This window comes from Marmota monax, unplaced genomic scaffold (genome assembly GCF_021218885.2).
Source record: "Marmota monax isolate L192 unplaced genomic scaffold, Marmota_monax_Labrador192_F-V1.1 WCK01_AAM20220418_F8-fsc00944, whole genome shotgun sequence".
In the NCBI taxonomy this organism is placed as follows: domain Eukaryota; kingdom Metazoa; phylum Chordata; class Mammalia; order Rodentia; family Sciuridae; genus Marmota; species Marmota monax.
In genome coordinates, this window is record NW_026694748.1 from 44,013 (window position 1) to 67,283 (window position 23,271).

The following is a 23,271-nucleotide window of genomic DNA, read 5'->3' on the forward strand; positions in this document are numbered from 1 at the left end:
TACTTTTGCCTCTGTCTTACAAAGCAAAGGATGCCAGAGTCAGCAAACTGGCTCCCGATTCACAAGCTGTCAGGCCTGCTCTGTCCTCAGGCCAGAACACCAACATCCCAGCTGGCTGGCTTGCCAATGCTGCCCCAGGTTGAATCAGGAAAAGTGGTGCTGGCAGTTTAGTTTCAAAGCATTTCTTTTCATAGAAAAACCCTTAAGGATCCTGCCTGTGTCATCCCTAAAGGACATAAATTGCAAGTTGAAGAGACGCACTCTGGGCTCCTGCCTCTGCTTTTGCAAAGCCTTCCCTGAGGCAGTGATGAACACACAGTCCAGAGCAAACCAGAGGCCCGGGATTTACTTAACCTCCTAGTCCCTCTGTTTTCTTATCTAGAAGCAAGGCTCATCATGCCTAATGCCTGCAGTTATCCCTGTAAAGAACGCACAACAGGGGTGAGTACACATTTTTCACCATCACAGGGGTGCTGTTTATCAGAGTCACAGCAAACTCCCTGGCGGGATGAGCAAGCTGTTCTCCTATGTAAAAATCCTCTGTTCAAAGAGAATTGAGAATTATTCCTCTTGGGGCTTTTCTGTCCCAAATTTCCCAAATATACTCCTCTAACTGTAGGGAAAAGAATACATTTTATTACTAAGATAAACTTGGTTTGGGCACAAAGGGAAGAAAGAACCAAACACCTATTGATCTTCTAGATGTGACCAGCTCTTTCCCAGGCACTGTAGAGGTAACAGCTCATGGCGTTCTCACCATCTTATGAAGTACATAGTATTTAGTCCAACTTTACACGTTAGGAAACCAGCATTGCTTTGGCCAGGGAACTTGGTCAAAGTTAAATGGCTAGTAAGTGGTGGAACTGGAATTTCCAGTAGGTCTGTGTTCCAAATGCACCATCCCACAACCATCCGGTTCCCTCTGCACCAGCTCATGCTCATTCATCATTTCCTAAATTGCTGAGTCTGGCCTGAAACTTGTGATCCTCCCACCTCAGCCTCCTGAGTTGCTGGAATCACAGTCATGTACCACCGTGCAGGCTTGTCAGACGTTTCCTTGAAATGAAATAAGTTTATCACTTTCAGGAAAAACAAACAAACAAAAAACTTAGAATAGTTGCCAGTGACAAAATTTTGTTCTTCCAAAGGTAAAACCAGGACTTTGGAAAACTATTACCTACCACAGAGAACTATGGATAACAACTTTCTAAACACATGCTTTTTCTAATGAGATTCGCATTGATACTAACAAATATGATTTTTAAAAAACATCAACACTTGAAAGATCCACACAGCTCAGGAAATTAATATTTTCCAAATGACCTCTGCAGTGTGACAAAATGATGAACAGGTAAAAGATTTACTCAAAGCACAAAATGAACCAGTGGATTTTAATGCCACAATACAACTCTTTAAGAGTTTTGATGTAGGATCAAAGGCACAACCTCTGTGATCTGACTTCTCCTTGTAACATTTCTGACACTAGAAGTATTGGATTTTCCCCACCACACCAAGCAAGTCTCCAGTCCTCTTCAGGTACCAACTGGGTGTCTGACAATCTAACTGAGTTCTGACACTAAGTCATGCAGACCTTCAGGTTAGGGACTCAGGCCCATAAGACTGCCCCCTCTTTTGATGCCAACCACAAGTTGGGGGGTCTCAAGTTACCCACACTTCTGCCTGCCTTTGCTATAAATCTATAAATCAGAGATTCCCGTGGCCCCTCCTTATGTTCAATAATTTACTATAATGGTTCACAGAAGCCAAGGAAACAACTACCTGTTTGTTATAAAGGATGTCACAAAGGACACCAATGACAGTCTGATGAGGAGTACATGGAGTGGGGTCCAGAAGACCCATGCACAGGAGCTGTGGTCTCTATGATCTTTGGGGTGTGCTGGATACTTTTGCCAACACAGAGGCTCTCTGAACCCCTTCATTTAGGGTTTTACAGAGACTCTATTCCATAGGCATGATTGATTGGCTATCGGAGGCTAACTTCAGCCACAGTCCCTCTCCCCTACATGGAGGTCAGAGAATGGAGTTCCTTTGACAAGCAGCCCCAACCTGAAGCTACCCAGGAGTCACCAAGAGTCACCTGGTTAGCAGAGACTCCCTTATGGTTAAAAGGGACTTGTTAACAATTAACAAAAGGTTCTCCTTTGTCACCTATTACTCAGGATATTAAAGTAATTTATAAGCTGTGTGCCAGGAACTGGTAATGTAGCTCAAATATGTATTTCCTGTTATGTTACAACATCACAACAGAATATCCACAGTTCACATCAAGAACTATTTAAATATTCCCTTCTTTTTTTAACTACAGATATATATGAAGCTGGATTTTTCTCCTTTAAATATAACAACAGAGCTGGGGGTGTAGCTTCAATGGTGGAGCTTTTGCCTAGCAAGCATTAGGCCCCAAGTTTGATCCTCAGCATCACAGACACACACACACACACACACACACAGACACACACACACAGACGCACACAGACACACACACACATACACATAGACACATACACAGACACACAAAGTAAAAGAGCAATATATCCAACAGCGTGAAGGCAGTCAGATGTACAAATCTGTCTTTATCAGTTTAGACATGAAACATATTTGCAAAAAGATAAAACATGCCATTGTTTTCACCAAATTTTTGTTTCAGAAAACAGAGTTACTTTTCATTAAAAAATTAACTATGTTAACATGCAACGAGTTTTGCAATTTTGGAATCAATAAACACACTTTGGATTTGTTTGAATTTCTAATACGGTGAATATTGATGGAACTAATTGGTGTCCTGAAGGTAAACTGGCTCTCCGAAAAAAACAAACAAGCAAAGGGAAACACCCTGATATGTATACAGCAGTAGCCAATTCCATGGTGTAAATATATCCACCATGACAATTGGTTCACATGACCTGATAGGACATGGCTCCAGTACCACTAAATTTAATCCACATTAAAAAAAAAAAAGGGCCCTCTGAGTCAGGTGCAGTGGCACATACTTACAATCCCAGTGACTCAGGAGGCCGAGACAGGAGGATGGCAAGTTCCAGACCAGCCTGGACAACTTTGAGAAATCTAGCCTCAAAATTAAAAAATAAATAAAAGACTGGGGATGGGGCATAGTGGTAGAGCAGCCCTGGGTTCAATTCCCAATATGGGGCTGGGCGAAGCAGTTTCTAGGAGTTCTCCAGTCTTTTTACAAGACTGAAGAGGTCCTGAGACCCAAACGTTTGACAACCTCTGCTCTAGAGAAGGGGCTACATCTGGTCACTGGGAGAAGCATATTATGCTGCCATAGCAACCGCAACTAGGTGCAAGTTGGGAGGATCAAGATCCAGTCATTTGTCAAACCCTAATAAAAAGAAGTTGACGCCCCAAGATGGACATCATCCTTGCCCACAGAAACACTCCCACACATCTGTCCAAAACAAGAATATCACAAGAGACTGCCAGACACAACCTGGCAGTTAGGGCCACTTCTGTGAGCTCTTCTTTCCAGACACAGCCAGTTCTAACTGCACCCTTGCAAGCACCCTTAACAATCCACAGGCCTGCAGTCCAGTTACTTCTGGGAAGACCCTCTCAGCTGTGGCCAGGACATGTCACTTCCCATGATCAACCCCCATAACCAGCAAACTTCTGTTTCCAAACAACCTGCAGCACCTCTTTCTCCTTTTTTCCCACTGCCCCAACCTCCCTGGATGTGCCTGATTGATCACAACATGCACATCACAGATTATAATATAATAATTCCTTAAATTCTTGAGTTTTGCATTGCATTATTATGCATGATTATAATGCACCAACAAAAAAATTACTGAACTCCCAAGAGGAAAAAATAATTTAGCTTTTGGTGTAGTGTCAAAGATAGCCCTTTCTGTTATTATTTGAGGTCAACAGCTACCTGTAACATGATTGAAACTTAAAAGCACTAACTACATTGAAGAAAAGAGAACCTAGACTCAAATAAATACATACCATGGGATTATATTTCTATGAAACCAACAAACATGCAAAACTAAATGCTAGTTTAGTTTGATTTGACTTTTTGGTGCTGGGGATGGAAGCCAGGGCCTCTTGTATGCTAAGCATACACTTTACCACTGAGCTACACCCCACCCCCCAGCTTTACATTAGCATTTAGGAAGATAGACTTTGGTGCTGGGCATATAGCAATAAACAGAAAAGCTATTGTAATAAAGCCAGGACGGTAGTTTTCTTGGGGGGAGGAATGGGTTTGAGAGGCAGGAGGCATGTGGAACACTTTGGGATGTGGGCAATGTTTCCTTGACCTACTCAGTGGTTTTGTGAGATTATGCTTTTCCAGCATATGTATCTGTAGATTTATTTTTACTGAAACTGTTCATGTTTAAGTCACATTTTAAAATGAAAGGTTTTACAAGTGGAATTACACAGAATACATGATCCCCTGGAACTTTCATTAAAAAGATAGGACCCTGTCTTCCTCACACCAGCCATGCCCACACTGTGGCCCCTGACAGAGGCTTGCTCTGCTCAGTGACATATCTTCCTGGTCTTCAAATTTGGCATCAAGATGAAACCAGCAGTTTCTAGGAGTTCTCCTGCTTTTAGTCAAAGGCAGTTGGAAAACACTTTCTCCGAATCTTACTGAAATTCAGTGTTTCCATTTATAGCAAGCAAGCCCACAGCAGCAGGGTTCTGCGTCTTCAACTTAACCAGTGTTACAGGCATCTTCCTGCATCAGCCTTCTTAATAGCTGCAGAGAATTTAATTATATGAGTGGAGCACAGGTTATTGAACCAGCCCTCGGTCAATATACATCTAGGTGGGTCTTGACTTTTTTGTCTAACAAACTGGCAAGAGAGTGGCCTTCTTCCTGCTGAACTGAGCTCAGTTAGAGATGTATTAGTGACTAGACCTCGGCTGAGCCCCCAGGAAGCTGCAGCTCTGCACCAAACATACAATGTGAAACGACTGTGGAGTGAATGAATGAAGACTGAGTGAACCATGTTGTCTCGGTTACAAAAACAAATACAAGATTCTTCACGGAAGCCCCTTGAGCAAAAGTGCAGACAGGTAGTGAATGGAATCCAGGGGTTTAAGCTTAATGTGGTGGCTGTGTGACTTTAGATAACTGCTTGATCTCTCTCTGCTTCAGTGTTCTCACTTGGAAAATGGGTACAATAGTTGCACCTGCCTCAGAAGATACTGAGACAGAAGACATGTCAATATCTCAGCCTGGGTCTAGCTCATTGATTGGCACTCATTAAGTAGCAGAATTCAACTTACCCCATTGGAGAAATGTGGCAAGGCTGATGCCCATTTTGGGGTGTTAACTCAGAAACCAGGTCTTTCCACTACTGTTTCTGTGGTGAGACTTGTTTGTTTGGTTTATTTTTATGGGGTCAATTTTGCGCCTGCAGAATCAGCTGTTCCCTGAAGGAGAGTATTTATACTTGGAGTCTGTCCCCACAGAGACAGTAAACAATAGAGAACCCAGATCCAGTCCTTCTCCCTGGAGGCTGAAAGTGAACTCTCAGAGTTTTTTTTTTTTTTTTTTAATTCCATCAGGAGGGTGACTGGGAAGATAGTGCAACAACTCTGTAATTCCTCTGCTGCCCCCTAACCCCATCAAATCCAAGGAGGCTGGGAGAGATCTTTACCATGGTATTTTTTGGGGTGGCTCCACAGTCTTTCTCTACTCCAAGCTGGCAGATTGAGAAACAGTATTCGACCAGAGTGCTCACTGGAAACTGGCTGGAAGAGAGGGGGAAGGTAAGGAGGGAGGGAGGGAGGGAGGGAGGGCGGGAAAGGCTCAGGAGAGATGGGTAGGGAGAGGTAGGAGGAATGTTCATTGTTATTTTCAAATCAAAGGCAGCAGGTGTTTGCATCTGAAGAAACTGTCAATAGGGTCTTTGTGCTCTCTATAAGGAATTTCATTCCAACAATCAACAAGGTCCCTTTTGGCTTGAAAACACCACAGCAGAGGTGCCAACATGGTTATGTCTCTCAGTTGAGTGTTTCTAGGTGTCTGGATAGTCCCAATTTCCTCTGAACTTTTGTTGGAAGAATGTCCACTCCTCCTGAATGTGGCCTCTCCCACGGCAGACCTGGCCCACCCTGCAGGGACGTCCAAGGTTGGGTGCTCCTACTTTCCAGCACTTGAGCCACAACTTTGCCCTATAGGTCTATTTCAGTTTTTTACTTTCAAAATAGAACAAATGGGCTCTTGGTTATCCTTTGTGCTTTCAAGGCCACTGGGAAATAAATTGGAACTGAATATCTTCATTTGTGGCCACCACATTTTAACTTTTTTTTCCCCAGAGGAAAAAAAAGTTACTTACTTTTTTTTTTTTTCTGAGAAATCTAGACATTCTCAAATCTTCTTGGGAGATGGGCAAGGAAAAGAGAATGCATTAGTCTGCTTTACATTACTATGACCTAACTATTGGTCAAGAACAACCTTAGAGTAGGAAAAGTTTGTTTGGGATCATGGCTTCAGAGGTTTAGTGTGGTCAGTTGACTCCACTGTTCTGGGCCTGAGGTGAGGCAGAACATCATGGTGGAAGAAAACTCTGGAAGCAAAGGCAAAATATAATCCTCAAAACCATACACCCCCCCACCAACTTCCTCCAGCCATGCCCCACCCAGTTACCACCCAGAAGTCCATTCATATTATTGATCCATCAAATGGATTAATCCACTGATCAAGTTACAGCTCTCATAATCTAACCATTTCACCTCTGAACAGTCTTGCATTGACTAACATTAGTGTTCAGGGGATACCTTGTATCCAAATCATAACAGAGGATAAGATAGAATTGGCAGCTTTGGTGCAAGGAAGTTTGACAGTGACATTGAAGTACCAGAAAGGGCTATTTTCATGGAGAACATTAGCAGTCACTATCCCTCTGGCCAGACACAAGGACTGTGGCCATCATATTTCAATGGCACATGGCTTTCTTGGGAAAGCAGGTGTGTATAAAAGCAAGAGCAAGAAGGACAGACTGAGCAATAAACTCAGGTATGTGTGGGGGATGCAGCACTCAGTGATAGTGTGGTCTGCTTTCACACCTAGTGCATATTAAATAGGAAGCGGAGTTGGGGTGATGTCAGGAAGATAGTGGACTAGGAAAACTCAAGGCCTCATTTCTCATGGGAACATTTTTTTAATTGGTCAAAATGTTATAGGAGCTCTTGAAAACAATCAAAGGTCTACAGCAACAAATTGATTACTGAATCAAGAAAAAGAGACATTCAAATGAAAAGAATTTCTGTGAGGTTTTTACTTGCCCTTTTCCTACCCCCTTCCCAGCATGGCATGGTGCAGTCTGTAATCTCGGGGGTCTAGATCCCAGTTTACACTTCCTGCCCTCATATCTGAAGGAGGGGAGCAGCCTTCTAACCTGCCTGGGAGATTGGCCTCTGTTTCACTGAACTTGGAGCCCAGATGGCGAAGAGTAGCCTAGTTCACAGCCCAGGCTAGGAAAAGCCAGGGAAAGTAGTAGCAGGCATAGCTAGTGAACTGCCAGGGGGCTACAAACCTGGATAAGCCTGGGGCAAGAGATTGTGGGTAGAGTAGAACACACAAGGCCCCAAGAAGAAGCAGGGATGGGTGAGACTCTTTCGGAAATTAAAACATCTAAAAGGAGAAACGTATTTGGGGGATCTGAAAAGTATATACAGACCCCTGCAAGTTGTGTGCCAAGAAAAGCCCTGAGGATACTTCAGCCTTCATGAAGGGCTGACCTCAGTCTCAGAACATGACCTGCTACTTTAAAAAGGTCTTCCCTTGTCCAGATCCAGGCTATGAAGATTGAGAGGGTTTGCAGTTTTTTCAAATGCCCAGTTTTTCAACTTTCACATTAAGTCACATTATAATCAAACAACAACAAACTGATAGACATACAAAGAAACAGGAAAACATGGCTCAGCTAAAGCAACAAAATACAGCATTAGAAATTCTGAAGAAACACAAGCATCAAAGTACTAGGCAAAGACTTGAAAATGACTCTATTAAATATGCTTAAAGAGCTAAAGGAAAGCATATTCAAAGAATGAAAGTAAGCTGGGTGTGGTGGCACATACCTGTAATCCCAGCGACTCAAGAGGCTGAGGCAGAAGGATTGCAAATTCAAGGCCAGCCTCAACAACTTAGTGAGACCCTACCTGAAAATTAAAAAAATATAAAGGGCTGGAGATGAGACTCAGTAGTTAAGCACTCCTGGTTCAAACCCCCGTACAGAAAACAAAACAAACAAAAAATGAACTATAGACAGCTAGGTGTGATGGCACATACCTATATGCAAAAAGATGTAATCTCAGCTACTTGGAAGTCTGAGGCAGAAGGATCAAAAGTTTGAGGCCAGTGTCTCAAAATAAAAGATATAAGGGCTGAAGACATGTTCAGTGGTAGAGCATCCCTGCTTTTAGTCACCAGTACTAAAACAAAACAAAAGCAAATTAAGAAAACAGTATTTGAACAAAATGAGAATATTGAAAAAGAGATTGAGATTATAAAAGGAATGAAATAAATTTTAGATCTGAAAAACAGAAAAAAGTTAATTGAAAAAAAAATCAATAGATGTTTTAACAGCAGGCTAGAAAAGACAGAAAAAAGAAGCAGAAAACTTGAAGATAGTGAATGGAGCCCAGGGTATTGATTTATGGGGCCCCATCAAGTAGGTAATATATGCCTTAAGGGAATTCTAGAAGGAGAAGAAAAACAAAAGTGTAAAGAGATTATTTGAAAAATTAAAGACTGAAAAACTACAAATTTGAGTAAATACATGGCTCTACAAATCCAAGAACCTCAGTGAATTCCAAATAGGATAAATTTAAAGAGTTCCATATTGACCCACATTATAACCAAGCCACTGGAAACCAAAGTCAGAGAGAATCTTGAACATCAAAAGAAATGTAACTTGTCAAAGATAAATATGATCAGTGGTTTATTCAGGGGACACTTTGGAGACTGGAAGGCAGTGGGATGACATAAAAAAAGAAAAACCAACAACTGAGAATTTTATATTCCACAAAACTGTCCTTCAAAAATGAGGCAGAAATTAAGATATCTCCAGATAACTGAAAGCTGAGGGAGTTCATCTTCCATAGACCTGCCTTACAAGGAATGCTAATGGTAATATTTCAAGTGGAAATGGAAGAATGTTAGCAATTTGAAGCCATAGAAAAATATAAAGATTCTCTAGTAAGGGTAAATACATGAACGAACATAAAAACCAGTGTCATTATAATTTTGATTTGTAATTCTACCTTTTACCTTCTGTAGAATTTAGAAGACAAACATGTAAAAATTTATAAAACTTATGTAAATGGATATAGGGTAACATAGAAAGATGCGATTTGTGACATTAGTAGCATAAAGGGAGGCAGAGCTACCAAGAAGTAGACTTTTGGTATGCAATTTCAGCTGGTATCAGTTTAAACTAGATCATCACAATTTTAGGATGTCAGGAGTAATCTCCATGGTAGCCACAAGGAAAATATTTGTGGAATGTACAAAAAAGGAAGCAAAAAGGGAATAAAAACATGTCACTAAAAAAAATCAACTAACACAAAAGAGGTACTAAACACTGGGGGTGTAGCTCAGTTGCCGAGTGCCTGCCTAACATGTGCAAGGATCTGGATTCAATCCCCAGCAATGCAAATAAATAAATAAATAAGCAAGGAGGAGGAAATAAAGGATAAAAATCTACAAGACACACAGAAAAACAGCAAAATGGCAAAAGTGAATCTACCCCTGGTTCACTTTAAATGTAAATGAATTAAAACTCAGTAATCAAAAGGCACAGGATAAAGGAAAGAATTTTAAAAACAGGATCCAACTCTATGCTGTCCACAAGCACTGACTTTAGGTGTAAGGACACCATGGGTTTAAAGGGAAAGGATGGAAATATAGTCCATGCAACAGTAGCCAAAGGGAACAGGTGGCTGTTATGGTGTTAGGCAAATAGACTTTAAGTTAAAAACTGCTATGAGACAGAAAAGGACATGAAATATTAACAGGAGAGCCCACTCACCAAGTAAGTGTAATAGTTATAAATACATATGCACAAAATATCAGAACTCCAGATTATATGAAGCAAACAGGACAGAATTGAAGGGAAAAGAGATGGCTTTAAATTAATAGTAAGATGGACCAGTATCCCATTTTTTTTAATACCAAGGATTATACCCAGGGGTGCTTAACCACTGAGAAACATCCAAAGCACTTTTTTTATTTTTTTTTTTAATTTTGAGACAGGGTCTCACTAAGTTGCTTAGAGCCAGCTAAGTTACTGAGGCTGGCCTTGAACTTGTGATCCTCCTGCCTCAGCCTCCTGAGTTGCTGAGATTACAGGCATGTGCCACTATGTCCAGACCCTTTTATTTTTAAAAAATATTTTGTTTTAGTTGTAGTTGGACACTATAGCTTATTTTATTTTTATGTGGTGCTGAGGATAGAACACAGTGCCCTGCACATGCTAGGTGAGCGTTCTACTGCTGAGATACAACCCCAGATCCCAGACCCCATTTTCAATGTTGGATGGAACAACAAAACAGAAAGCCAATATGGAAACAGGGGACATGAACAACACTATAGACCATTTGGAATGTGTGTGTGTGTGTGTGTGTGTGTGTTACAATTATAGCAAAATAAATTCTATCATAAATAAGTAAACAACCAATTTTTAAAAAATGAAAGAAAACCGAGAACTAGATGACCTCACTGGTGAATTTTATCAAACATTTAAATAAAGAATTAATACTAATGCTTCTCAAACATTTCCAAAAAATTGAAGAGGAAAAAACACTTCCTAAATCATTTTATGAGGCCAGAATTACCCTGATGCTAAGCCAAAGACATCACAAGGAAAGAGAGTACAGACAGTCCTTCTTAAGAACATGCAAAAATCCTCAAGAAGACACTACCAAGCTGAAATCAATCGAATAGTGAAAGGATTGTTCATTATTCATGACCAAGTGGGGAATTTTCTGGAATTCAAGGAGGGCTCAACACATGAAAATCAATCATTATAATGAAGAAAAAAACACATGATCATCTCAGTTGGTGCAGGAAAAAGCATTTGGCACATTTCAAGTCACTTTCACTCACCCAACTAGGGACAGAAGAAAAGTACTCAACATAAAAAAACTTTATGTGAAAAGCAAGCTAGCCTGCTACCAGTGGGGAAATTCTGAAAACTTTTCCTGCAAGATCAGGAATAAGACAAAGATTTCTAATCAACACAGTCCTGGAAGTTCTAACAAGAGCCATTAGGAAATGTAAAGAAAAGCATTTGAATTGGAAAAGAAGCAGTAGAGTTATCTGTTTTTGCAGATGATGTGATTTTTATATGTAGAAACCCTAAAGATCCCCTTGTCCTCTCTCCCTCTCTCTCATGTGAAATCAACACACAGTGAAATCAACTAATTGAGCAAAGTTGCAAGATACAAAATCAACACACAAAAGTCAAGTTGCATTTCTATATATGAACAATGAGAAATCAGAGAAGGAAATCAAGAAAACAATTCCATTTAATGGAACACTGAAAAGAACAGAATACTTAAGATGCCAGTATTGGGCTGGGGATGTGACTCAGGGGCAGAGCACTTGTCTGGCATGTGTGAGGCCCTGGGTTTGATCCCCAGCACTGAAAAAAAAATTTGCCAATACTATACAAAGAATCTAGATAGATTCATTGCATTCCCTATGAAAATCACAGTAGATGCAGAAATAGGGAAAAAAATCCATCCTAAAAGTCATGGAATCTCAAATAGCCCAAACAATTTTGAAAAAGAGGAACAAAACTCAAGAACTCACATTTCCTGGTTTCTATGAATCTACAGTGATCAAGACAATGAGATAATGGTACACAGATCAATGGAACACAAGACAGAGCCTGGAAATAAACAGTTTTATTTATGGTCAAATGAGGTTGCCAACTCTGTTCACTGGAGAAAGGATTCTTCACCATGAGGAACTGGGAAAACTGGATGTCCACAGGCAGCACAGTGGGGTGGGACCCTTACCTAACACCAGATAAGAATTAATTCAAAGTGGAGCAAAGACCCAGAGGAGACCTCAAACTATAAAACTCCTGGAAGAAAATATAGGGGGAAAGTTTCATGAGACAGGATTTGGCAGTGGTTGAGTATAACACCAAAAGCACAGGCAACAGAACCAAAAACAGTTAAGTTGGACGTCATCAAAATTAAAAAAAAAAAAGACAATATCAGAGAGCACTAATAACAAAGACAAATGGCAGCCTACGGGATGGAGAACATATCTGCCAATTACACATCTAAGATACAGGTAAGGGCTACCTACAACTCAACAACACAAATCCAAACAACCCAAGTTAAACATTGACATTGGACTTGAATAGTCACCATTTCAAAGAAGATAGACAAATGGCTATGAAATAAGCACATGAAAACTCTTGAACCACCAGTATCATTATAATAACACCAATCAAAACCACAACGAAATTACCACTCCATACTCACTGACAAATAATGGGGCTGGGAGTGGCTCAGTGGTAGAGCAAGAGCGAGGCCCTGGGTCCCACCCCCAGCAGCATGGGTGCATGTGCATACACACACACACACACACACACACACACACACATAAAAGATGGAAGAAAGAAAGAAAGGACAAGAACAAGTGTTGGTGAGACGACATGGATACGTGGGAACTCTAGTGCATTGTTGGTGGGAATGTGAAAGGGTGTAGCAAAAATTAAGCACAGGATTACCATATGATCCGGGAATTCTCTGGATCTGTAGAAGATGGTGAGCAGGGACTCCATGTTCATAGCAATGTTATTCATAGCAGCCAAAAGTGGCCACAGTCCAGGTACCCATTAATGGGTGCACAGAAAAACAAAATATGGCATATATACACAAGAAAATGTTATTCAGCCTTTAAGAGGAAGAAAACTCTGAAATATGCAACAAGATGAATGGATCTTGAAGACAGCATGCCTATAATCCCAGTGACTCCAGAGGGTAAGACAGGAGGATCACAGGTTAGAGGCCAGCCTCAGCAACTTGGTTGAGCACCTAAGCAACTTAGTGAGACCCTGTCTCAAAATAAAAATAAAAAAAAACACTGGGGATGGGGCTTAGTGGTTGAGCACTCCTGGGTTCAATCATGGTACCAACCAACCAACCAGCCAACCAATCTAATAACATCTAAGTGAATAAATTGGACACAAAGGATAATATTGTAAGATTCTGCTTACTTGAGGTGCCCATAACAGGCAATTTCATAGAGACAGGAAGTAGAATGGCTGGGGAAGGAGGATGGGGAGGGGGTGTTTGACAGGGGCAGAGGCTCAGTTTGGGATGGAAAGTTCTGGAGTTGGAGGGCAGCAACGGGAACACACATAACGCCATTGAAATGCTATTGAATGGCCCAAAGTTGTAAATGTTTAATATCTGGCCACATTAAATTTTAAGAAAACTAATTAGAAAACATGATACAACAAAAAGAGAGACAGTGGAGTTGGGAAGAGTGAGGAACAAAGAAGAAAAAAGGAGAAAGAGAGGAGGAGGAGAGAGGAGAGGAGGTGAGAAAGGACAGAATGAGGCCGAGAGGCAGCCGGGGAGCAGCAGCTGCTCTCCAGGGGTGCTGAGGGGGTGCTCAGTCCCCGAGCATGTCTTTCCTGTATCCTGACTTTGGAATGTCCTGACTATGAACTTTGTCTTCCTCGGCCCATCTTCTGATGGCCCAGGATGTGAGGGAACTCAGCAGAAGGTTGAGAAGCCACATCTCAGATATTTTCTTGAATATTTTGTCTTTTCTAGTTCATCAAAGCCACTGAGAAGACACCCCAGAGCCTTCATAGAAAGGAGTACGTCCCCTTCCCCGGCCACAAGCCTGATCGGATCTCCAGGTGGTATAGGGAGAGGAAAAATGAGGTAAGAGGGAACACACCCCACATTTAGGAGTGCCCCCTCCAAAGCTCGGGGGGCTATCATTGTGTTCTGGGAGCAGGAAGCAACCTCAGGACACATGCCAACACAGGGGACATCTGAGATGCCTCAGGGGCACAGAGATCCTGGTTTCTCCAGGAACAGCAGGGAGCCTCCTCCATCAACCTCTGTGGGCGTCCCTGCCAGGCATGCCCCTTTCACCCACCAGCTCTATCATGCTCAGAATCCCAAGTGACTTCTTTTGCCAGCCTTTCGGCTTGGAGGTTATCTTTGTCTCCCACTCTCTGAACCTTGACCTGCTTGAACCTGGATGGGGAGGCCTGGAGCACGGTGGTGGAGGTCTGTCACAATCAGGGCCTTTTAGAGCTCACAGGGACCAAGAGATGGTTCCGCTCAGTACACAGAGGTGGTATCTACCAAAGAGGGGAGGCTTGTTGGTTAGGGGACAAGCAGGTGGCTGCTCTGTAAATTGGGCAAAGCAACCACGTGTCTTCTGCACCTGGGGACCCATGTCAGGATAAATAGTGTCAGGTTTTCAGCTCTCTGCAGGCATCCCTGGGCCACACTGACACCCCCAGGCCCTGTGGGCACCCCTGAATCACACGGCATCTCTAGCTGAGGATGCTGGCATCTCCAAACCGTGCTAACACTCTGCGGCTGCTGGCTGTCACCATTAGTGTACATGGAAGACAGGAGTGTCCCTTAACCTCAGCGGATCACTCTCAGAACCCACCATGTGGGGCTCCCAGTCCCCTCTGCCCACGTGAGGGGTCAATTTTCTCTCAACACAGAGCACCAGGAAGCCTTTCCTAAAGACCTTTGGACCCACACAAACCTAGACTCAAGAGCTTAAGGAAGTCTGGTTAAATAAAAAGCCCCCTGAACCCAACACACATTAATAGGAAAACAACAACAACAACAAAAAAAAAAACCCATCGTCCACTCATTTCTAAGTGTATGGTCGCCTGTCTGTGTGCCAGGGCCCTGGGTGTCCACGCACTGCCCCAAGCAGCTCCTTCATTTCCAAGCTTCATTTAGATCCCTCCTCCTAGGACAGCGTCTTTCTCCTCTGCTGCCCCCACCTTACTTTTCTCCCTTTTTAGGCAAATTCTATGGTCTCCAAAATGACCATAGACTGTGGAGTCATTGCCCAGGGAGGGCCCTCTTCCTGACACACCCCCCCCCCCAGCAGGTGTAGTAATCACATTTTAAATTGCCTGTATTTGATGCTGATTTGACATCTCAGTGGCCTTTTGAATCCTGGAAAGAGGCCCTGGGTTAGCTAATTCCTAACCCTAACAAGCAACTTGCTTATGAGTTCACCTCTCGTACACCTCTCTTGTGGACACCAACCACCCCATGCCCGCAGCCCCACCTCCCCTACTTATCTAATTCTTGTACACCAGGTCAATATTTCCTCTGCTCTAATTCGACCCAGGGCTGGAACTCTAGAGACCACCCCTGTGTCCCAGAGCTCTCTGAAATTAAACTATCCAATCCTAAACTTGCTTGAAGGTGCCTACCCTGCCTAGCTGCCTCCCTCCCACAGGAACCCCAGAGGCAGCTGGGGTCCCCCACACCTACCTGCTGCCTTGCCCGGTGCTGCCCCCCAGTGGCCCTACATGGTTATGGCATGTCCCCTCCACATGAGAACTGGATTCTTCATTCAGAGGTGGTTGTTCCCATGTCTGCCTCCTTTTCATACCTGATTAAAACAAGCCACAGTGAAGCCAGCAGGCCACACCAGAACCAAACAAAGTGTCCAGAACCCCCACTGTGGCCTCTCCTTTCCCTGCTCTGGAGCCTCCTCTGCACTCACTCTGTTGGGGGCACACCCTTGGCTCACTGTCCTGGCACTGGAAATACTCCCGGGCACCTGATGGTGTACATCTTGGGAACCTTGCTTAGTGTCTGTGCCCACTGTCATTTGTCCCCTCTGGTAGTGTGATCTGGCTTATTTATGGAGCCGCCCCTTGAACTCTTGGGTGTAGCCAACCGTGGCCGACTCAGACCTCCCTCTCTGCTCCAAACAAGAGGACACACATGGAAATCCACATTATCACCCCCCGTAAATCATCCCAGTTCCCCAGGGTTCCCTTCCGGACCGAGGGGACTCTTTCAAGAAATCCACTGACTCAGTCAAACCTTCCATCTCCGTACGAATTTGGTCTTTTTCTCCCCGTAAATAACTCCCCACCAAAGAGTCGGAGCCCCTGCTTCCTAGCTGAGGGAGCTGTAAATCCTTCACGAGGGAAGGCAATTTACGGACCCCCTCAGGTTCTTCCCACGGTATAACTGACTGAATTGTGAGGCACGGCCATCAGGCTGGCACCCAGCATCTGCTGCTGGCCTTGGAAATAGGCACTTGGGTGGGTGAACTTGAGACAAATCAAAGGGTGTAATTTCGGATCACGAGGGAGCACAGTGAGCATCTGAGTCTTCCCGCTCACCCAGGGTCCTGACTTTAATCTGCCACCATCGCTCATTCCAGGGATGAATGGTCTTGGCATAGGCTGCCTGTGGCTAGCAGGGACATGTGTTGGAAGGAAGGCCGCATCAGAGGGGGACAAACACTTGTATTTCCCATTTTGGGGGCCTCTGCGACTTACTGCCAACCGGGTGGGGGGCTCCTCTCCATCAAGGCCACAGCTTCATGAAGGGCTGCTCCTACCTCCGTCCGTGGTCAGGTGGACACCTTGCTCTGATGGCTAATGTGCCTGCTCTGTCTGACCTTCCAGGGGATCCCGTACAAACACCTGATCACCCACCACCAGGAGCCCTCCCACCGCTACCTGATCAGCTCTTATGACGACCATTACAACAGGCATAATTACAATCCGGCCTTGCCCACTCTCCACACCTGGAGTAGACAGAAGTTGCTGTGGCTTCCAGAGAAGGTCAACTTCCCCCTTCTTGGTACTTTCAAAATTCAGAATCCCCCCCGCCCCGTGTTGGCCTGGAAAGGGTCACAGATGCACAGGGCTTGTGTAGGAGGATTACCTGAGGCCTCTGGCTCAAAGCAAGCAGCAGGAGGAGTCCTATCATCCGCTCAGGGCCTCCACCCGCTTGCTCTTCTTGAACCTGGGGACATGCTCCTAATGACACTCACCTGGGCAGCCCAGGCTGCATTTACCTGGAGCCCAGGTGGCGGGGAGCCTCCCCACCGTCATTCTCTCAGCAAGCAGGGACTATTTCCCCACTGGCATTATCTTGTAGTGGCACCTGGGGACACAGTAGTGACAAGCACAGAGGATTTCTGCCCCTGGGGAGGTGACGTTCCAGTGGGGAGAAAGACAATACACCATTAATGACCCAACAGCTGGTGATCAGGTAAATAAGATAATTTCAGAGAGGTTAAAAGAAAATGGGCCACGGGTAGGAAGCCCTACCCTCTGGTTGCCCTGCCAGCTTCTGTCCCTGGTACAACAGCCTGGGTAAGCCTCCAGTGTCTCCATGGTCAGTCTGTACAAGACTGCTCCAAACCATGTCACCCAGACTCGCTTTCTCTTGCAGCTCCGCCCACAAACTATGGACTCTATGAGCGGCTGAAGCAGCAGTGGATGCTCCCCAAGACTGGCTGGAGGGAGAGCGTCTACACTTCCTCCTACCCCAGACCGCCCTTGAGCGCTATGTCCAGGCGGGAGCATGCCATCCCCGTGCCTCCCCCTCGCCTGAAGCCACACTTCTGAGAACTGCCGCCCCACCAGCAGCTCGCATGAGCCACCTGGAGAGCCCGGGCAGCCCTGCACGGGCCAGCGTGGAGTGTTGGAGCTCGCCCATGGAGCAGCTCCTAGAATCAGGCATGTCCCCCAACCCACGGTTCTGTCTTCTCCATCCCACAATTAAAGCTCTTGGATGTGGTTGCAGGGCTGGCTTCATGCAGGAAACAGGCTTCCGCTGTCAGAGAAGGCCAGGGGGCCCTTAAGCTCTACCCCTCGTTTCACAAGGACAGGGGCAACCTGAGGTCCAGAGAGGGATGGATTCCCCGAGGCTCTCACAGCTTGCTCCCACCCTCAGGGAGCGTCTGGTCCAGTGGGAGAAGCAGAACTGATGGTGAGCCCACCACGAAGACCCGGGGAGCAGCTGATGTGGCCAAGAGGAAGGCAGCCCACCCTGAGAGCTGGCAGTGAGGCTGGAGTCCAGCTCGTCCTTCCACCGCTGCCCAGGCTGTGGAGGGCCTCGCTCGCTCCCAGCAAGGGAAGACACGTACCATTCCCCCTGTGCTTCTGTGCTCTCCAGTCTTTTTAGGGATTTGGGGAAGGGGGAGCCTTCTGGTAGGAGGTCAGGGCATTAGGGGGATTTACTGACAGAAGAACTCAGGCGCTGCCCTCCCCCAGGCCAGGAGTCCACCCAACGTGGATCATTGGCTGCGTGTGTGAAAGGCCTACGGTCTCTCTAAGGGCTCCTCTCTGGACCCTTACTCCATGCCCTTGAGTCTCTGTCTCACTGTGCCCCATAAGCCTCCACTCCACGTGGACCTTCATGTCCAGGCCCAGCCAGTCTGGTTCCGGAAGATCCTTGTTCTTCCCAGGGCTCAGGGTCTCACCCTCCAGACTCAGAGCAAAGTGCCTCCCGTGGATTCCTCCTGTGAGAGTCAGAGAGGAAGGCAGCTGTCCGCCTTCCGGTCCTTAGCAACCCCCCCACCATCCCAGCGTGTCCGTGTAACTCAGGTCCGTGTAATCACGTCCCAGACCCTCAGGGAGCATCTGGTCCAACGGGAGAAGCAGACCTGATGATGAGCTCAGCCGATGTGTTCTGCCGCCCAAACAAAACAACAAATAGATCATGGAGAGAAGTATTCTTCCGTGAATGTCTTTCCTACCTTCTTGGCACCTGCTACTGCATTCTAGCAAATGACCAAAAAAAGAAGAAACATAAGCAGGGGGAAAAAAAGCCAAGATTGGCATTTATTGCAGGTTGAGCACACACTGGAGCCAGGGTCTGGGCCCGCAGGGGCTGATCCTTCATCAGGTCCCATTATCTAAGGTAGAACCAAGGTTACTGGGTCACCTCTGTCTCCAGATGCGGAAATGGGCTCATAAAGATTGAGTGGCCTGAGGTGGCACAGCTACTGAGGCCCAGGGCCGGGATTTGGGTCGAGGAGCTGTGGTCACTGGTGTGCGTGCTTCACCCTTGTACCTCATGCCTCACGGCAGACAAGCCAGCGGAAGCCCTCGGCCCCCTGTGTGCTTGGCTCATGGGCATGAGCGTGTCTCAGTGATGATTTTGCACTATAGACAATAATGTGACTCAGAGCTGGGAAGCCTGGGTTTGTGTCATCCGCTCACAGGCCACCTGCTGGCCTCAGGCTCTAAGGTTAGTTCAGCACCTACTCCACTTCCTTCCTTATTCCTTTGAGTGTCCTCATCTGTTTAGGATACTGTTGTCCCCTGGGACTGGAAGTAAGAGGTGGGTACATACTAGGTGTTCAATAAATGTCTGTTGACTGACTGAATGGCAGGAAGAAGTGGGGTGTGCAGGAAGGTTGTGCCAGAAGAGCTCCAGGAAACAGCTGAGCATAGAGTGGCCCTGGCCTTCCTCACCTGGCCAACCCCATCCAATGGCTCCACACACAGCTGTGGTGCTGATTAGGCTGGGCCTGATTTCATGGAGCCTCAGCCCAGCAGGAGGAGAGAAACAGTCAATAAATATAGGACAGAGGCGTTGGGGACAGGCATAGGGGACTAGAGACCTTGGGGCCAGTGAAGGAGGGAATGAGGGAGATCAGGTGGGGTGGTTCTTCAGAGCAAAGAACCACAGTGGAGGCGGGGAGGCCTGGTCCAGCCAGGAGGGGCTGGGGGGCCTACCTGGGAATAGACTTCTGGCCAAGGTGGAAAAGCTGAAGGGACAGGCAGAAGGCGAGAGGATGGCTCAGGTCCCTAGAATAGCGCATGTGGGGCTCTGAGTCACTTGGCAGATGCTAGAGCCCCAGCAAGAGTGTGTATTAGTTTGCTATGGCTGCTGTGACAAAATGCCACAGTCCCGGCACCTTAAAGCAGCACCGGTCTGTTCTTGTATGGTCCTGAGGACCAAAAGTCTACAAGGGGTCTGTGGACTGCCTGCCTTCTGGAGGGTCTTGGCTGAGCTCTTCCTTTGCCTTCCCAGCCCCTAGGGGACACCTACCTCCCATGGCTCATGGCTGATCCATCTCTGAGGTCAGCATGGGTGTCTCACCTCTCCCTCTGCCTCCCCTCACAAGGACCCTCCTGGGCCCACTGGACAGTCCAGAAAATCCTCCCATGCACCCACAATCCCTCAGTGATTCACACCTGCTGAATCCCTTTTGAACATAAGCTCATATTCACAGGTTCTAGGGATGAGGATGTGGACATCATAGAAGGGACAAGGTGGGGGTTCTCTGCACTTAACATTGCTGGTCTGCTAGCCTCCATTACACTCTGTCCATTCTGGACAGCTGGGATGGTCATGGGCAGTGGGAAGGCCATGAGTGGAGCCCAAGGACTGTGTCTTTCTGTATGTGGTCAGCTCTCCTTGGTCTTACACTCAGCCCACATGCTACAAGGTGCCGCAGTCTGGCTGGGCACAATTCAGGAGCCACTTGTCAAAAGAAACTAACTTTATTTTTAGAACCACACATGCCAAACAAAACAGCTCCTCAGGAAAAACCCTCAGAGCCCAACTGCCACCACCGGCTTCCCACAAGCCTCTCCCACAACCACCAGCCTCTCCATCTCCCACAATCCTCCTGCTCTTGAGGCCGATTGGCTGGGTCACATGGGCGGAGCCAAAAAAGTCCCCCAATGAGCAGCTCCGTGGTCTGAAAGGGCAGGGAAACAGCCCAGTGAGCATCACCCCAGAGGAGCCAATCAGCTAGATGTTGCTGGGGCTGCTATGAGCCAATCATCAGCTGGCAGTCTGAAAGTTTGCTGGGGCCCCTTCGGCTGTGGCTTTCAACATCTCCTCCTCTCTGTTTAAACAACAAGCATGTGGCTTAGGGACCGTGCCTGCCTTAGGTTGTCCAATAATACATATGGTTCTTACCCATTATTGGATGAGCTGACCTCAAGGCGTCAGCCTCCTGTCTTAGGTTGGTACCATTGCAATTGGATCTTACCCGTCACTGACTACCAGTCCAGTATACAGCCACACCTGTGGAGAGGTCTTTGTACCAGTGGGCGGGGGGGGGGTGAGGTTCTTTGCTTCACCTCTGTTGGCCCCCAAATTTTAGCTGAATGATCATGACAAGCAGAAGGGAGGAAGATACACCAAGCCAATTGATGGCTCCTTTTGGAAAAAATTGTACCACTGATGACATCATCAGCATAAATACCCCAACACTACCACAAGTTGCTGCACCAACAGATAGTTCACAATGCATACAAGTGAGTTCACAATGCATACAAGTGATACATAGTCCAGGCAAGTTCTGCAAGCAGTTCAGTGATGGCTATTACAGAAGCTGTAGATTGGTTTTATTTTTGTCTTCACCGGCACTGGGATGAAGATAGGAATTCCAGCAATAATGGCTAAAGAAAAAATTATGTAACATTCCAGAAGGCACTAAAAGAAAACAATTTTCTTAACAATTTACATTGTCTTGAAGAGAATTATTAAATATAATGAAAAGGAAAGGTGAAAGTAAACAAACAGATCTGTTAACCTCCTTTTTTGTTCACATTTTAAAACAATCCTCAACAGCTGTTTACCCAATTTAAATTAAACCATTTAAATCACATGAATAAAAAAAAAATTTGGATCCATTTTTTCATGAGCGCTCATCATATATGATATATGGACATATGTACATACAAACATACAACATAAAACACAAGTGTGCACACAACACATAACATAATAGTAAAGGCCTTATAACTTTTTACAGGTGAAATCTCCATTGCAATGTTTAAAAACTCTATAGTCAAAAAATAGAACTGATCAGCAAAACATTAACCTAGGTCTGTATGAGCTCAAAAAACAAAATAGAACTTCATGATGTGGGAAAGGGCAATAATAAAATCAATATTGAAAAAATCATCCTGGTTCTGTCACAGATGTAAGGGTAGCCAAACTGGAGTTCTGGATATCAGCTGTTATGGATTTGAGCAAAATCCTCTTCTTTTTGGTCTGTAGAAATCGCTTTAGTTAATCTTTCTGGAATCCAAAAATGCTGCTGTTCTCCCTGTGGAAACACAAAAACAGACCCCCGACTCCAGACAATCACTGGGTCAGGACCTTGGTTAATCTCTCTGGTATCCAAATTGGCTGCTGTTCTCCCTGTGGAAATTGGTTAATCTCTCTGGAATCCAAATCATCTGCTGTTCTCCCTGTGGAAACACACAAACAGACCCCCGACTCCAGACAATTACTGGGTCAGGACCTTTCCATTGTCCTGTTAGAATATCCTTCCAAAGTACCTTGGGCTTATGTACATTTTTGGACACATATGCCTTTCCGCAGCACTAAGCCCTGATGAATCCAAATTTTAAAAGTTTAGAGTAAAAAGGGTTATTTTAAGTTTATCTTTGGGGAATATATACCCCTTCCCAATTCCTTCTTTTTGCTTTAATAAGTACATTTTAATAGTTTGATGAGCTCTTTCAACTATGCCTTGTCCCTGTGGATTGTATGGGATTCCTGTTATATGAGTAATGCCAAATGATGAGCAAAATTGTTTAAAAGAGGTAGAAGGATAACCAGGACCATTATCTGTTTTTAACTGTTTTGGAATGCCCACAGTGGCAAAATTTTGTAAGCAATGAGCTATAACATCTTTAGTTTTTTCTCTGGCATGAAGGGAGCCCATCAAAAATCCAGAAGAAGTATCAACTGTAACATGCAAATATTTTAATTTTCCAAATTCTGGCAAGTGTATGATGTCCATCTGCCAAATATGGTTAGGTATCAATCCTCTAGGATTGACTCCAAGATTAACTTGTGGTAAAAAGGTCACACAATATTGACATTGTTTTATTATATGTCTGGCTTGTTCCTTAGTTATTTTAAAACACTTTTGTAAAGTATTAGCATTGACATGGAACTTTTTATGAAAATTTGTAGCTTCTTCTAGTGTAGAGAAAATATGTATGTCATGTGTAGTTTTATCTGCTAAATCATTGCCCAAACTAAGGGCTCCAGGCAATCCTGTATGTGCCCTGATATGTCCTATAAAGAATGGATCTTTTCTGTCCCAGATTAGACTTTGTATAGTGGAAAGCAAAGAGAAAACAGTAGAGGAAGGGGAAATCCTACCAGCATCTTCAAGGGATACTATAGCATTAACTATATACTGATTATCGGAAAATAAATTAAATACAGAATCTTTAAACATCACAAAAGCTTGTAAAACTGCATTAAGCTCTACCTTTTGAGCTGATT

General features: G+C 44.9%; 1 protein-coding gene across 1 annotated transcript; it reads left to right on the top strand.

Annotated features, from left to right (window-relative positions):
- Positions 1–5,658: 5,658 nt before the first annotated feature.
- On the top strand, positions 5,659–17,624 carry LOC124079143 (cilia- and flagella-associated protein 107-like). Its single transcript, XM_046424367.1, has 4 exons — positions 5,659–5,769; positions 13,807–13,920; positions 16,674–16,851; positions 17,449–17,624. The coding sequence occupies exons 1-4, from the start codon at positions 5,659–5,661 to the stop codon at positions 17,622–17,624; spliced, it is 579 nt and encodes a 192-aa protein (XP_046280323.1).
- The last annotated feature ends 5,647 nt before the right edge of the window (positions 17,625–23,271 follow it).

Bases quoted from the DNA above. Each gene is read 5' to 3' on its own strand.
- LOC124079143 (XM_046424367.1), top strand. From the start codon at position 5,659: ATGGTATTTTTTGGGGTGGCTCCACAGTCTTTCTCTACTCCAAGCTGG. The intron at 5,770-13,806 runs GTAAGGAGGGAG...TGTCTTTTCTAG, and splicing joins GGCTGGAAGAGAGGGGGAAG to TTCATCAAAGCCACTGAGAA. The intron at 13,921-16,673 runs GTAAGAGGGAAC...CTGACCTTCCAG, and splicing joins ATAGGGAGAGGAAAAATGAG to GGGATCCCGTACAAACACCT.